The sequence below is a fragment of the Tympanuchus pallidicinctus genome, unplaced genomic scaffold, assembly GCF_026119805.1.
Source record: "Tympanuchus pallidicinctus isolate F22 unplaced genomic scaffold, pur_lepc_1.0 scaffold13, whole genome shotgun sequence".
Classification (NCBI taxonomy): Eukaryota; Metazoa; Chordata; class Aves; order Galliformes; family Phasianidae; genus Tympanuchus; species Tympanuchus pallidicinctus.
In genome coordinates this window covers 2024799-2041750 of record NW_026294648.1, presented here as the reverse complement: position 1 = coordinate 2041750, position 16952 = coordinate 2024799, and the positions used below count along the sequence as shown (strand labels likewise).

At 43.6% G+C, this 16952-nt stretch overlaps 1 protein-coding gene and 1 long non-coding RNA gene across 3 annotated transcripts in view; one reads left to right on the top strand and one right to left on the bottom strand.

Moving 5' to 3' along the window:
* Positions 1 to 13080, top strand: part of NRK (Nik related kinase) — a 96406-nt gene extending 83326 nt beyond the window's left edge. For both annotated transcript variants that reach the window (XM_052673116.1, XM_052673114.1), the window contains 3 exons: positions 1057 to 1216; positions 8504 to 8643; positions 9420 to 13080. In XM_052673116.1, the coding sequence (XP_052529076.1) occupies positions 1057 to 1216; positions 8504 to 8643; positions 9420 to 9503 (384 nt within the window). In that variant the 3' untranslated portion in view covers positions 9504 to 13080. The remainder of the gene's footprint in view (positions 1 to 1056; positions 1217 to 8503; positions 8644 to 9419) is intronic.
* Positions 13081 to 16342: 3262 nt separating this feature from the next.
* LOC128075938 (uncharacterized) lies at positions 16343 to 16882 on the bottom strand. Its single transcript, XR_008204157.1, has 2 exons — positions 16828 to 16882; positions 16343 to 16581 (listed from the first exon to the last, which is right to left on the bottom strand). It is a non-coding gene; the product is annotated as an uncharacterized LOC128075938 (long non-coding RNA).
* Between the last annotated feature and the right edge of the window lie 70 nt (positions 16883 to 16952).

Below are 16952 nucleotides of genomic sequence, written 5' to 3'. Positions count from 1 at the left end.
TACGGATAGTTGTTGCGGAGGCACGGAGTCAAGTGGTTGGCCTGAGTGTGTTCAGTTTGGCAAGTACAGCTTCAGTGCTTCTTTACTGTTCTTTGTGCCCTTACGGCATGTGTTCATGTGTGTGTGCTTGCAGGAAAACAGATCTTTGTGTTGCTGGCTTGTGAAAATGATGTTGAAACTCCACTCGTTTGCTTCCTATTAAAAAAAAAACACCATTGCAGTGGTTTAATTTTCTATGTAATTAGCATCCTGTTTGGAGTAGTGCTTTAAAAAACAGAGTTGCTTTCTTACCGATTTTAAGGCTCTCCTTGTTTTCTTTCAAAAATGCTTTCATAAACCCCCACCTCCACAGCTGTATGCTCAGCCATTTGTTTTCTCACCTGGGACGTGCGTCGGCTTGTGGGAGAGAGCCTGGTGCATCCAACAGCTGTTAAAATACTTGGTGTGAGTGACTCGCACTGTGTCTTGCATGCAGAACACGTATGCTGAACAGCATTTAAAGAAGGACCTACTGGTAGTGAGGAATGTTGGAAGTGAAGGATGTAGGGCAGCTTGTGTTTGAAAGGTCCAGGTAACTTTTCAGCTTGATGTAAATATTGTTATATTTACAGGTTTTTTGGAGATAGGGAAGTAGCATGGAAAGTGAAAGCACTGATTTCCTGTAATGTGGAAGCTTTTGTCCTTCCTCCATCTTCTGAAATAACTGAATTCAAATTTATTTTACCTTTCTTCTACTTATATGATGCAGATATTTTGTGAATGAATAAGTATTATTGTGTCTCAGAGACTCCATGAAGCCAATTAATACTGGTAAATGTAAAGTAAACATTCAACAGGGATCTGTTTGCAAATGTACTGTAATATCTGAAGGAGGAAGGAGAGTAGAAAACCCATTTCAGAGGCTAACCAGCAAACTGTGCAGCTTTTCTGAGAACAGGTCTCTTTCACTTTCCATGCATCAGGTCTCTTTAGTGCTCTGCCAAGCAAGCTGGATTGATGTAATCGCTAAAACCGCGGTCTGTTTTCTGATATCAATCACATAACATATGATCCTAGATCCAGGGAACCATTCGCCCACATGCCATTATCATCCTCCCGAATACCAGCGGAATGGAACTTCTACTCGCCTACGAAGATGAAGGCATCTACATTGATATATATGGGCATTTCACTAAGGAAACAGTTTTGCAGTGGGGAGAAATGCCAGCATCTGTAGGTACGTATGAAAAACAGCACTTAAGTGTAAGATTCTGCTGCATGAAACCTGACTTCTTTATGAGGTTCTGTCTATAGCGAAGTGGTTACGTGGCACATAAAGCAACTTCTGAGTAAACCAGGTATCTGAGGAGTAAAGAGAGTTAGGTATGCGTGTGCTCAGACAGCCAGTGACTGCTGTAGGTCTTCTCGTTTGGATCACAGAGTTTGTGCTCGTCCTGCTGCTCACTGCATCATAGCTGTGCTGTGCCGCCAGGCTTTGCTGAGGCTGCAGCCTACCGTAAGGTCTCACAGAGAGTTGTGTGAATCATACAGAAAGGGGCTCGTGTCACAGCCCACAGCACTTGATGTAAGAATTCACAACTGTAGAAAGGCGGGTTATTGAAAAGGTTTGTAACAGCTGTCAAACGGCCCCTTGATTTTATCGCAGGGTATTTCTAAGAGATTCTCAGTCTCTTCATTTCCAGTGACTCTGGAGGAGGAGGTTCTCGCTGTAATTGTAGCCAGGACAGCTGTTTGCTTCACCTTCCCCAGAGGGCTTCCCCTTATCAGCGTGAGGAAAAACAAGAACAACACAGGCAGATTTTTGTTTTTATTATTTGTTGCTTTTAATTTATTTTCTGGCTCGCTCCAGTTCTCCTGTATCTTAAAACAAACATACAAACAAACAATAAAGCCCGAGACATTTAGACTGTTCAAAAGCAAATTATTCGCTTGCCAGGAACTGGATGCTGTAGTGAAACACTGAGAATGTTCACTTTTCTCCTTCCAATTCTAGCTGGGTAATTTTAGCAAAAGCCCATTACAATCAGTAGAGTTACACCCTTGAGTAAATAGAAGGTTTGTCATTTGTGGAGAGTTTTCAACAGCAGTGGGAGCATGAAAGCAACCACTGGAACACAGACTGCGACAAGAGAACTCGTTGTTTTCGCACTGTTAGAATCAAACTCAGGACCAAAACTGCTTCACTTCCAGGAATGAGGCACAAAGATATAAGCTAACTCCTAGTATTACAGCATTACAGTATTTCCTTCCTCCAGATTTGCCTTTTTCTGCTTTTCAGCCCGTATCTGGAGCTGCGGGGCATAACTAAAATTCACTGTTTCTCATATGAATATCTAATAGTCGTATGAATAAATTGTATTTTACACCCACTCCGAATTAATATTAGACATCCATAAGAAATAATCAAAGAACAATTACTCAGGAAGGGGAGGAAGAGTTCTAAAGAGAAGTACTGAACATACCTGAAAGCTGCATTGAAGAATTACAGATGAATTTCATTTTGGGACATACTTCATTAAGCCTTAATAAAAGCATCAAGCTGGTCACTGTTACTAGATAATTAGCCAAAGCGTTTCAAAGAAGATACATAAGGAACAAAGGGCTTTCTTACATCCTGCTCTAGAAAGAGAGATGGTGCAAGAATGGGTGCATGTATTTATGACTCCTAGTTAGAAATCTGCACTTTGTGACACTGGGCACTGGCTGCGCTCAGAGCTTTCTCCCTTCATCTGGACAGTCTGCAGGAATGCCTCAGCAGCGGCCCAGAGGGAGCATCAGTCCCTCGTGCTGCTGGAAGTACTGAATCATCAAACCCACAGAGATGTGAGACAGGTTTGTCAAGCATTCTTGTGCCTGGGAGTCGCGCTGCCTCCGCTTCAGTAGAAACTTCCTTGCCTTGAAGTGAAGCGTCACCACTTTGGGCCAGCTGAGCTTGTGATCCTCTGTGCCAGCTCATTGCTCTGAGTTCTGTCTGCATCTGCCTAGGTATGATGCTCTCAGTCTCTCAGGATTGGTTACATCTTAAGAGAAGGAGTGCTGTTTGGGCACTCTACACACTTTCATGCAGCCATTTGTCTTCTATCACTGCGATAATCATCTGCACAGAAAGCCATCAGTACAAAATCACCCAGACGCTTACGGTTCTGGGGCAGTCCTACAGATAGTGGTTGGAGCAAACATTTCTGGAGGTAGTACCCTGTCTGATGAATTCTGCTGTACCAGGAGTCTTGCACGTGAATTGTTGGAGAGACTGCCACCAGCAGAGGGGAAAGCATCCCATCTGGGGACAGGTAGATAGGATGGGTGCAATAAAACATCCTACTGAGACAGGAGAGGGTGAGTTCAAGGCAGGGCTTAAGATGGTAAGGTTAGGAGAGCTGAGCAAACAGATGGCTCCTTGTCCACTTCTTAGTTTAATTATTTTGAACTAAAATGTCTGCAGTTGGCTCAGTGCATCTTGACTACTAAATAGATAAATAAAAACCCCATATTATAACTGAGCGATTTGGGGCAGGGAAACTAAATATAGTTGCTCCCACAATCTTCCAATTGGGACCTCTATGACCTGTCTGTTAATAACAAATTGGAGATAGGAAACTCAAATCCACTGGGGAATTAAAATTGTGTAAGTAATCTATCCACCTTTAATCTGAAAGACATTTCGTATATGTGGGGCTAAGTATAAATAGGGCTGCTGTATTTTTTTCTATAAAACAAGATTTAAAAAGGGTTGAAGAAACATGAAGCTAATAAGATTTGGGAGCACCTTCTGCCCTTTTGTGTGAATAATGAATTATTTACAGCACGTCTTGGAGGGCTGGCACAAAACCAGGTACTCCAAAAGAGTGGGGAACCCACAGAGGTTCTGATTTCCTTTGCTGGGTGCATATTAAAAGCAAGAAGGACTTTGTGTGGAGAAACTATGCTACCAAATGCTGGTTGTAGTACTGTATCAGTGCTGTATGGATTATCCTTAGCAGAAGTTGAAATACTTGCTGTCCAACTCATGCTCAGAAAATACCTGCTTCTGGCTGAACGATTTTTGTTGCTCAGATCTCCTGCCCAGTTTTTCCAGCAAACGGCACACAAACAAGCAGCCCTTCACCCTGCCCACATTTCTGGCTTTTCCCAAAGAGGAAGGACTTAACAGAAGTCATGGTTTCATAGAGCACATGGGGTTTGACTGAAGGGTCAAAGAATGACTCATTAGAAGTAAAGAAGGACTCAGTTTTAAGATCTGTATGGTCTGTAATAGCTGCTATCTTTCACTGTCAGCAAAGTCACTGGCCATACTGCTTGTAAAAGTTCATGCCCAGCTGCATACTTGCCTGAAGCAATTTTCTCTAACATGTACAGAAAAGCAAAATTCAGACAGGTTTTTTTTGCACTGAATTTCACATATGCATATGCTGACTCTCTCCAAAACTGAAGCCAGTACATCATTGTACTCCATAAAAAGGAATGTGATACAATGACATAGGCATACCAAAATGGGTCAGAAACTTTTAATTCATATTCAGTTTGTTCACTTCAAACTTCTTGGCTTATTTGGAATCAGTTACCTGGGGAATTTTAGGAGTCTCCATCACCAGAAGCTTTTAAGGTTTTTAAGGTGAGACAAACAACTATCAGAAGTGATGCCAGTGTGGTGCAGAGATGGGTGGAAGAGAAGGTGCAGTAGGTCCTTTCCTGCCCTATTTCTGTAACACTAATCAGAAAATCCTGACTTCCTGTTATTTTGCTAAAAGCTGGCCTGATTTTGCTCTCGTGCACAGATAAATTGATGATAACTGCTTAGGGCGGTGAGTCACATTCAGTGCATTAGATCAGAAGAGGGATTTTTGAAGGGAAAAAAAACAAAACTGAAAAGCTACAGAAGGGAAGTAAGGTTCTAGCAGTACTTGGGCTGGCTCTGTGATACAAAGGGCACTTCTCAGACTGCTGTGCTGCTGATGTGAGAGCAAGAGATCGCTAGCTCACGTCAGCAGCACTTCATAGAAGCTAATGGCTTCAATATGGCTCAGTTATTTCTCTCACCTTTTCTGCCTCCCTCAACCATTTCCCCTTGAAGCAGTCACTTCCATGAGCGGGGGCTCTCCTCGGCCTAATGCTTCACACACAGTGTAAACAGGAAGCACCAAGTAGGTGGTCTTGCCCCAGTTTTAGAGCAATCTTAATGCTTTCACGATGTTAAGAGACTGATTCCGATCCCACTTCCCTGAATTGAGTTTATGGTGTGCATTCTTTGATCTCCAGGGAGTAATGCTGGGATAGATGTCGTAACAGGAAGCACAGCTCGGGCACCACTGCTGGTCTTTGGCATACATGGCAACAGGGGTGAGGCAGGGGACACTCTGGCATTGCTCCAGAAGTGTAAGCAGTGTTGGCACACTGCTCTGAGCTGGCACACGCCTTTTCTGCCGAGCTATCCGAAGGACGTGAGCCGTTCACTCTGCCTAGCATTGCTGGAAACCAGTACAGTCTTGCACTGTAACATAAACATGCTTCAGTTTTAACAGCTGGAAGCAGAGAATATAAAGCTTGTTGATGTGGAAAGTGGACTCAAAATAACTATTCCAAACTTGCTTATAGGATAGGAGTTTTTTTCGGAATAAGTAGACTTCAGTCTGAGTATCTGATCTGCTGGCAATCGATTCCACGTGGCACACTTGTATTTTAGGGTAAGTGCTCTCACGTGGGAAGAATATCCAGACTCAGCACTGAATTTTGAATTCACAATCTGCTGCCCTCCAAATTAATTTCCATGTATACCCTAGCCCTTATGTGTGGACAACCCCACAGATGGTATAGTGAGGTCTTTCTGTTGGCATTTATGTCTTCAGATGAGAAAAAGTCTGCTTGATTCTGCCATAGGAATGAGTGACCCAGTCATCCAAGGCCTTCTATTTTGGATGACCTAGAGGTTGTAGCATAGGCTGACTAAGCTGTTACTGAGAGCTGCAAGGATGATATCAAGTTGACATCTGCCAAGGGCATTGATACAGCTGATACAGAAACAGGGTACTGACAACCTGAGTGCAGATTTCACAAAGTAGAAAAGATAGGAAGGAGAATTACGAGTGGATTAGGCCTTTGACATTGGATGTACATACTAAGCTGTGCAGCCACAGAATATCTTCATGCTGTATATAAACAATTGGATATATACAATTGTTTACACCTCCCTTAATGTCCCACCCTCCCGAATCATAGCCAAACTGTGTGTGTGTCTGCTGTATTTAAAAGCTATGTTTGAAAATGTTAACGCAGTGTCAGTGGTTGCAAAAAACAGCAGATGTATTATATTGTATCATCTTTACTTTTATGGTCTAAGCCTACTTTATTGCAAGGCTTTAAGAAACAGACATTGCTTGCATTAAAAATGTAGGACAGGCAGGCACTGAAGCTAAAAAACCAGTCAGTTGCACACATTCCAACTAGACCATTTCAGAGTGCCACAAATCTCAGACTAATAAGAAGACAATTCATAGCTGAGCAAGAATAATTTCTGAGTGTTGGCTATCTAGAGCATAAATAATGTGTTTTGTGCCGTGGAAGCCAGTACATACAATAGTCAGAGGTCTTCCTTTGAAACGGTGCCTAATTTGAGATCTGTGTTGTTAACTCCTTCAGTGCTATCCTGATTTCTCATCAAACTGCCAGATTCAAAGGGAATAACACAGTGTGCTTCCACAGTGCTGGAGTATCTCCTTGCGTTATGTGCAGTATCTTCAAAAGCAAATGATGGGAAGACAGTAGCTAAAAGGCACCAAATAATGGCACCTTATGTCTGCAGGGAGCTGTTGGAGAGGAGGGCCACAAAGATGATCAGGGGACTGGAGCACTTCCCCTGCGAAGACAGGCTGAGGGAGCTGGGCTTGTTCAGCCTGGAGAAAAGAAGGCTGGGGGTGACCTCACTGCAGCCTGCAGTACCTAAAGGGAGCCTGCAAACAGGAGGGGAATCAACTCTTTGAAAGGGGAGATGACAGCAGGACAAGAGGAAATGGTTTGAAGTTGAGGGAGGGAAGATTGAGGTTGGATGTCAGGGGGAAGTTCTGTACTATGAGAGAGGTGAGGAGCTGGAACAGCTGCCCAGAGAGGCTGTGATGCCCCGTCCATCCCTGGAGGTGTTCAAGGCCAGGTTGGATGGGGCCCTGGGCAGCCTGGGCTGCTGTGAAATGTGGATGTTGGTGGCCCTGCCTGTGGCGGGGGGTTGGAGATTTGTGATCCTTGAGGTCCCTTCCAACCCTGGCCATTCTGTGATTCTGTGATTCGATAGTCCCAGATTTGAAAGTATTTAGGTTTCAGACGACCTCAGACTCAGTAGTTGACATGTACATACCTAATACATACCTAACTTCCTCATGCACTGGTACAGAAAGATAACTGAATTTTTTCTTGGACGTGTGCTGTGAAAGGATGAGATACAAAATGAGCACAGGTTGCAGCAAGAGAAATTCCAGTTAGGTGTTAGGAAGACATGTTTAACCACCAATGTCACAAAGCACTGCAGGAAGGGCACAGAGGGGTTGTGAAATAAATACCCTTCAAAACATGACTGGACAAGATCCTCAGTAACCTTGTCTAGTTTAGCCCTGCTCTGAATGGGAAGTTGCACAAGATGCCCTTCACAGCTTTCTCCCCACGTTTTGTGATTCTAAAATATATAATGATGCATACTTTAGGTAAATGTAGAGTCCAAAATAAGTCTGAGAAACTGAAATTCGGTTGCTCTTCCCAAGAGATTTTGTGTAAACTTAAAAATCATCCGTAATACATTGTTATCAAACAGAAATGTTTCAAAACCGTATTGATATAAACAAGGCAAGAATCAGTTTTTCAGCTGTTAAGTAGCTAATTTTCACAGCCTGTAGCACTCATTTCTCAAATCTGCAGTACAAAAAAAAAAGTTTGTAAGAAAAAGAAAGAAAGGTTCCAGCCTCTTGAGTGAACTGAAGAGGAGGGGTTACCTGGAGCACTGTGCTCACTCTTCTATAGAGGAGTTAAAACAAAAGGCAGTAGTACAGCTAGAGATGGAGACATCAGAAATACAAAGAAATAGAATTACAGCAAAGGGAAAACTAATTAAAAAAAAAAAAAGCTTACCATTAGAAAACTTCAAAATTCTGTCCAGAACTGCTTTTCAAACACAAATGTGCCAGCATCCCCAGGGAGAGGCTTCCCTGCTGCACCCTCAGCAGCTCTGGCTTTACAGCACCGCTGCTCGTCTCCTTTCAAGCTCTGCATTGTAAGCTAGGATTTAGCCCTTCAAAACATATCAGCAAAGTCTTTGTGCACGAATCCCTTTTTTGAAGCTAGTGCTGTATCCCAGCTGTAGACTGAGCTCTCACGAGTGACTGTAGCTGTGTTTGGGCTGCTTTCTGTAAAAAATTCTCCCATGGGTTAGAAATAGTACACAGGAATTAGTAATCACAAATAGTAGCAAGCAAGTATATTGTTGGCATTTTTTAACTTACCAAATCCGTTTCTTTTCTTCTTATAGCTTACCTTCAATCTAATCAGGTCATGGGCTGGGGAGAGAAGGCGATTGAACTGCGCTCTGTGGAAACAGGGAATCTGGAAGGAGTATTTATGCACAAGAAAGCGCAGAAGCTAAAATTTCTGTGTGAAAGAAATGACAAGGTACTGAGATGACTGCGGTGTGTTGGCTGAAACAAAAACAACTAATAGTAAGACTAAGACCATTCAATGTTTTAACTGCATTTTTACGTTGGTTATTTCTCACCTTAACACGTGTGGACATGTGAGCCCACAAAGCAGTCTCTGGGGATATTCCACTCATGGACACAGCCCTGCTTTATCCAGAGGTGTTACGACTGCTTTCCACATAGTTTTCACTGATTTTGAAGGCGATAGCAAATACGGACAGTTTAAACTGGGCAGACTTGGGCAAAGCAAGTGCAGTGGGCAGCCTGGGAGCCAGCACCGGTAATGCCCAAAGCCAGGACTGCCCTCCTGTGCTGCCGAAATGGCATACGTGCAGAGCAGCCAGCAGTGTCCAAACAGACTGACACCACCAGCAAAACGAGGCCACAGAACACTCTCTGATACTGCAGGCACTAGAATATGTATGGATAATCAAGTAGCATTTCTTGCATGTGGTATTACAGTGCTTGATAAATACTATCTGAAACCTGTTTAGAAAAACTAGTCCCCCAGATTGCTTAGCTTCTTTTAACCCGTGTTCTTGTGACTTTCCAAATAGAAATATTCCATATAGTGCTGGCTGTAGCACAAGTTTCATTTTTAGAAGTTCCTCATGGAATCAACATTGAGTTGTGATTTCTATATCCTTACACTTGAGACTCTGGTGTTCTCTCAGATTTCCTGTATGGGTAAAAACATTGTTGTAAATGTAATCTGGCAGTAACCTCTCTTTTTTCTCTCTCCCTTTCTAGGTGTTCTTTGCATCTGTACAATCAGGAGGCAGCAGTCAAATTTACTTTATGACTCTTGGTCAAAATGTACTATTCAACTGGTAAATTGCATCAGAATGAAGGATGCTTTGAAGTTCCCTGTAGCTAGCTGTGTAAAATGCTTGGAGGTAATACGTATGAATTTGCACTTTTTACCTACAAAAATCTTGTCATTATTATCAAAATTCATATTCTTGCAGTTTGGAAAGAGTTCTATTTTCCTGTCAAAATCTTGTAAACACATTTAGCTCGTCTTCTCAAACACGTCGCAAGCAAAGACTGTATTCATAGTGTTAGGAGAGAGCAAATTTAATGAAGAATGTATCCAATATAACAAGCTCCTGTACTCTGGTGAGTGCACAGTTTCTTTTATTACAGATAATCTAATGTTATCATCTCTCTTTTTCAGACAGCCACATCTCTATATAGATACGAAAACACAGGTTGGATGGCAAATCAGAATCTGTTTTGAATTGGTTTTTAGCTTGTTATGTATTTTAAGCAAGTCGTCATTGCTTCATGAGGACTTGCTTGTCTGAGTCATCAGTGAAAGAGCAGATCTTCATGAAGGGGCCTGGTGCAGTTCAGGGTGCAGAGGGCTCGTGTCCTGTGGCCGAGAATGGGTGTTTTTTCCTGCAGCTGTAGAGGCAGCTGCCTGCAGCCTCGTGCCCTGCGTGGTGGATCTTACAAAAGGCAGGGAGCAGACTTTGTGTTTCTCTCAGGGCTGGAAGCCTGAGCCAATAGACACAGTTACTGTAGAACGTATTTGTAAAAACAGTCTAAATAGAAGTTTGTCTTAATCATATACGCAGTACGGAGCAGAACTTGGAACTTTTACTCAACCAAGGGCCCCATACTCGTGGGAGTTGATTCAGAGGCACTACCTGTGTACATAAGCCACAGGATTAGGCACCATCTTTTCTTCCTTGCTTGCTCTTTTAGCAACAAGTCTTCATGTATTTGTATGTAAATATAATCTTTCCAAAATGGATATTAACAAATGTATTATGAATATAGTTATGAAAATATCCAAAGAGTTAATCTATTATAAATAGAAAATATAAATAATTTCAGGTGCTTTCTATGCTAATTGCATCAAAATAAAGCTGCATCCACTAGCGTTATCAGTGCCAGTGTTTCTGCATAAACTTTGTTCTCAGGGGCATGTAACTTGGCCATAAAACTACGCAGAGGTTCTGTGATGAAGTCGTAGGTTTTGATGCAGTCATCATTTAGCTCATTTTCGGATATGCTTTGAGAGTGTAAAGCATCAAATGTAACACGAAAGAGCTTATTCAAGACATACAGTATGGGTGACGCTGTAGGCAAAAGTGGAATTGATAGCTACAGTGTTTGGAAGCAGGCGTTTTATTACTTGAAATAGGTGATACTGAAAGGTGCGGGGAAAGCGTATTGGAGTATCTCTGGTGTCTACCTCAAGGATGATGATACACAATTTACTAAGGGGAGAAGTGAAGTTGTTAAAACTGGTAGCCCTTTTTTTACAGCGTGTCAAGCTAAGGCAGTGTCAGCAGTCGTTTGTGACTGACCGGTGCTCAGAGCGCGGCCGTCAGCTCCAGCACTGCTGTCCTTGTACAGAAGTGCAGCGCAGAATCAACGCAGCGAGTCCTCGGCCCTTCCCGCAGTGGCTGTTGTGCTGCTGCAGGCAGGTGGGAGATGCCTGCACCACTGCTTGTCCGTGTTCTTTGGGTATGCGGCAGCCTGCACTTTCCGAAGTTGTCGACCTGGCCCTTCCCATGAGCACTAGCTTATCTCAAAACGTATAGTGGTTTTTATGAAGTATTTTCCTCTGCAGTGTTTTAACTTAGAGAAGCCTAAGCCTTGCTAGAGTACACCTGCAGTTAAAGTAAACGTAAATGCAGGCAAGTAATCTGCTTGTGTGCACTTAAAATCCAAGCAGTGGGCAAAGCTGCATGAAACAGGTCTCTGTCTCTGATATTCCTACCTGGTGTCTGTGTCAGGGCCGTGTTTTTTACCTGGCTCTTTGCTACTGAGCACTGCGTTTATTTTGATCAATTTTTACCAAAAACAAACAAACAACAGCGAGAGAACAGAAACAAAGATGAAAGTTACAGGGAAAAGGAAAAAAAAATTACAATCAATCAGAAATACGATTTACTTGCTTTTACTTCCAATAAAAAGTCTAAGAAACTGTGAAGAAAGAACACCTTTCATTTCATACCCAGTGGGTGTGCAAAACTTGCTTGCAAAACTGCTCTTGCCGTAAGCAATCAGTGACCCAGGCTGCTCGACAGTATTTTAAAGTGTGCTTATCACAGCAGCCTCCGCATTACATGGCAGGCATATGAATTACTCCCCTCCTCCCACGTTGGTGCCAACAGGTAAGGAGCAGATCTTCTTGGTGCTTGGCCCTTGTTTGAAAGGATTTAGCAGAGAACAATGGAAATTTAGGCCATCCTGCGCCAAGGGGCTAAAGAAGCAAAATGCCATCAAACTTGTTTAATATTACTGTAACAGCAAAGTGTGACAGTAAGAGGGTACTGTGTGAAAATGTTGAGCTCCACACCAGGAAATAACCAAAGCGAGCTTAAGAGAAGGAAGTTGCGCTACTGCAGTAAGATTTGAATCTCTCGTTCTGCTTCCTTCTGTTAGTCCTTTTCTTTTGAGCTGATTCAAGTCAGTGGATTGGACTTTCGCTTTTCACTTTGCATGTAAAAACACTGAATTATTGAGTTTACAACCATCTGTAAATATGGAAAAAATCAGGACCTTAGAGGTGAATGCTTATAAAGGATTTAGAAGCAGTATTCCGAATAATAATGGCAGTTGGGTGTAACAAGAACGTGGTATTTCCTCTTTATCAGAGAAAAAATTAGAGTGGGTGAGGATGAGAAAGAGCCCAGAGATGTTGAAAAGAGTGTGTAAGTGAGAGTGTAAGTGGCTGAAGAGGAGGGAGAAGCTGAAGAAAATGAACAGGAGTAGCCAGAGGGAGGCAGTGGATGTCTGGACCAGGGTATTGCTGTGGGAGGAATGAGAGGTTATGAAATGTTACAGAAAGTAACCAAAGTATGTGGAATGGCTGGGTGGTCTGAGCACTGAATGGCAGCGATCTGAGTGGCTGCAGCTTAAAGCAAAAGTTCAAACGCTCAAGATAAAAAAATTCCAGAGCTCCAAGGTTTTCCTGGCATAAATTTAACTATGCAAAATGCATATCAAATTTTGTTTCGTTTTGTGAGGAGTTTCTTTAGCGGAAAGTTAGTGCAAATACCACTAACTTTTGATACCAAGGAGGGAACTGCTGAACTAAGTATGGTTTTCCAGCAATGTCTCTTCGACCCAACGCTCCAGGGACAGAAGGGCAGAACATTCCAGCTTCATATCAGTATTCCACTGGTACATGCAGTATTCTAATGGCAGGTGGTGCTCCTACCATTGCATTTGCCCTAACGAGTCTGCACTAATACTGCATCAAGATAGCAGTACTGTATGTGCCTGCTTTAATTTGAAGAGCAGTGAACTCTGTTCTACAGCCTGAACCTCGGCATACGACTTCAAAAGCAGGGAACAACGCAAGCTGTGTACTGTACATCATGTATGTGGGTTTTTTATTGTTCCCTAATGTAAAACCGAAACTAATAAAAAACTGCTTTGAAAATCAAAACTATCATTGGTCTTGTTAGATTCTGTTACATTGGCATAAGCTATTGCAGAAGTCATAGAAAGTGTTGGTTTGTTTTCCAAATCCCGTGAGTATGGCTATTTCTGCCTGTATCTGCCCATAGACATGAAATAATACACATCCTTGGAGGGGGTAAAGATATTGAGGAGACAGTGAGAGTTCAGACTGCACAGATTGTGAGTGAGAGCCAGCACTGTGCTGTGTGTTACTAACGAGCTTTAGCAGTGAGTTTCTGTGCTCCTGCCTTCCTCTTGCACAAATGCCCAGTGGAACTGGAGAGACACAGCAGCTTGCAGACACCTGGCACTGCAAGAACTGGTTTTGTGTTCCTGTATCAGCCTGAGGGCCTGGTTAGTCCATTCTTAGGCATGCTCACAGAGTCTTCATTGCAGCACATGAAGTGTACTGCTCTGTCTGAGCCGTGAGCACATCGTAGCTCCGTCACTTCAGAGTGAGAATTAGGAAATTTTCCATTTATGCCAGCATTGGTGTTGGAAAGGGTAAGGGCAGAAGGGGAGATTTCTCCAGAATATTTATGATGGAGATGAGTGTCGTTCATCCATGTTTCGTCTCCTCCATGCTAGCAGAGCACACTGCCTCCAGCATTCAGTATATAGAATGGACTCTGTATTCTAAGTTTAACCATGGTTGCTTGCTTGAGCACTGAGCTTAGTTTACCCAGTGTTCGTAGCACCAGAAGTTCTTTCTGAGCTTCATTGTCACTCAGTTCATTCTGAGTGTCATACAGTGCACCAGGATTCTTCCACACCAGTAACTCCAAATGAGTTTCCCTCCCCAGCACAAGAAACATCAGGCTTCAGTTCTAGTGCTGTTCTGCCTGAACAAGTGCTTCCCTCTGCTATTTGATTTCCTACTCCCAGATCAAAAATGATTGCAGTATGAACAGGGAAGCAATTCTGGAATTCCTCCTTTGCCTGCACCAATAACTCTGCTATAAAGGAACTGCAGTGATTCATTTATGCATTGTTCGTAGATTTGGAGATGTCACTAATATTGAAGAAAAACATCTTGAAATAAGTGTCATGGTTGTTTTTTTTTTTCCTGGAACAACTGTGAAAAACCATGTAGTTCTCAGCCCCAGATATGCATAAAGAGTTTCAGGTGCTGACCCAAGCATCGAATGTTTCAGAGGTGTGGCTGTGGTTTCCGTCTTCCACATCAATTACCAGACTTTCCCCTCCCCCTTAGCTGACATTGTTCTAAGATGGTTCTGTGTACTAAGGGCAGTATTTGTCTGGTTCGTGTTAGTTTTTACAAAAAGATGAACAAATTTCTCCCTTCACAAAAACAGACAGATAAACAAGCAGTCTTTCGCCTAAAAAAGTTTCAGGAACAAGAACTTGAAAAGTAGTCAGCAAACTGCTCTTTGTAACTTCTGCCATTACTGTGAAAATAGCAGCTCTTTTGCCATTCCTATTAACACTTCCGCATTTTTGCCGAGTTATAAATGTACAAATTAATGCTGACATGTACTCACTCTGGGCTGTGGTAAAAGATGACCTCCCTGAGTCCTGGCAGGCACGCTGCCCCAGCCTGAAGGGCCTGCTCATAAGTTTCCCAGCTGCTCCCACTCTAGGCTTGGTGTGCATACCCCAGCCAGAAGCCAGTACTAAAGGTCGTGTGAGAAAGGAAACCCAAAATGATCACATCTGAACAAGTGACCCCTGCTAGAGGTCTGCAGCCAATCTGGACAAAATGCCCAGGGATGTCAGATGACAGTAATATAATCAGAGCAAATATAGGTAATCCCAACTCTAACCTGCAAGGATTAGGTTTGGGAGTTGGGTTACCCTGCCCAGTCAAGCAGTAAAAAGATTTTTGTCTCCTTTGGATCCATGTACTAAGCAGATCCCTAAAGCAGGTGCTACAAGAAATGACAAAGGGACCTCCATTGACAAAAAATCTGCCCTCCTCCTCCGCTAATGCTCAATGGCATGAACCGACTGACGTGCAGGTAGGAGTGGTGAGCCAGAGTCTGGAGAGTACTGTCATCTCCTCCTACCCTTATACAGGAATATGCTGTGGTAGATGCTAACGAAATGAAAAGCAAACTGGGCCCAACTCTGGCGCTTGTCTGTGAGGCAAATCATTACAATTCAATTTATTTGCAACAAAGTAATATTATCCATGATCCTCTCCTGCTCCCCACCCAGGTGTTCCAGAGCAATACTGCTACAAAAACTGGTTGCAAGCTGCTAGAAACTGAGCACACAGGAGCAAGTTCCAGACTCCATCCATATACTGATTCAGGTGACACAGCTTCTGGCATAAAAGCAAATCATGGAAGAGATGCACACTGGATTCTGAAACAGCTCTCTGACATCAGTAGATAAGACCAGGTCTTTTCTTGACCTTTCTTAAGGTAGCAGTCAAGATTGAGTTAATAGCGGAGTTACTTAGTGCCCTTCTGGTAAGTCTGCATCCTTTGTTTCATGCTGTGCATGCTGCAAGGTGCTGCACAGAAACAGTATCAGTGTCCAAAAGCAATCCTGAGAAGGTCATCAGGTTCTGTTAAACAAAATTACCAACCATTTGTTTAGAATCTGTGGGGAAGGGAAGGCATTAGCAGGCACTAATAACAGACAAACAAAAGAGAGGAAATTCCTCTCCCTGGAAAGAAACACCCTGCCTTAAGAACCCTTCAAACCTATTGTGACTGCTCATATTAGAACTGTGCTGATAAACATGTATCCATGTTGAATATAAAGGCATAGATAAAATAATTTCTGTGACAAGATAACACTTCTACAAATAAAGTTATGCAAATCTAGGGTTTGGAGGTTGTGTCTCATATTATTAAACCAAAATATATTCTCTCGTGTGCTCTGTACTTTGTACAGCCAGGCAGTGATGCAACTACACAGCAACAGTGCAAACTGCCCAGCATCCAACAGCTGTAAGCTGCTTTCTGCTACTTGTTGCTACTGGAGCTCACCCAAAATTACATTGTAATTTTATTTTATACTAGAAAGTACTTTGCTACAAGCTACCGCACTGTTTTGGAATTCATTTTTTTCTCCGAAGACCATCATAAAGCTGGATTACAACCTCAGTGTCAGGTCTAGACAGCTGGATTTAAGTGAAACACGAGCAGTGCAGTGAGTTCACGGCCCACCAGCAGAACAATCTGCCTGCTGGTCATCTGCTGCTTTACTGAGCTGCTCCTCAAACGCACAGGGTTGATTAAAGGGCAAGAGCACGTCTTCTGGGCAATCGCCTCAAAAGTTATGCATTATTTAATCGTTCCTGATTATTGCACAGATTAGGTTAACAAAAGGAGCTAAGAGGTAGCGATGAAAAGCACTGGAAAGGCTGCTTTTTGTCAGAGTGCTCTGTGACAAGCAACTGCGTTCTGCAGTGAACTCGGCGATCCGGTGCAGCAGATAATTTACTTCTAAACCCGAAGCATCCCGTTGCGTGCTCTTCATTTCTGTATTAAACGCAGTGCTAGCTGGACCTCTGCTGGCGAGAAAGAAGGAAAGAAAGCAGGACGGAGTCAGCGCAGCAAGGAGCCGTCACCGATCTCACGCCGCACCGCCGCTCGGCGCCGTCAGCCGCAGCCACACAGCCGCAGGTGCAGCGCTGCCCGCGGACGCGTCCCTCACGGCCGGAGCCGCGCTCGGGACGCGATGGCGGGAAAGGCGCCCTCACGCCGCCCCCGGCCGAGCAAGCCCGGGCAGGCCCCGCGCCGCCGCTTTCCCGCCGTACCTCCCCCGGCGACCGTTAGCGGCGTCGCATGGCAAGCGGCGCGCGCGCGCAGAGCCCCGCCCCGCCCGCCCGCGCCATAGCGGCGCCGCGGCTCTGCCGCTGACGGGAGCGGGCCGAGCCCGCCG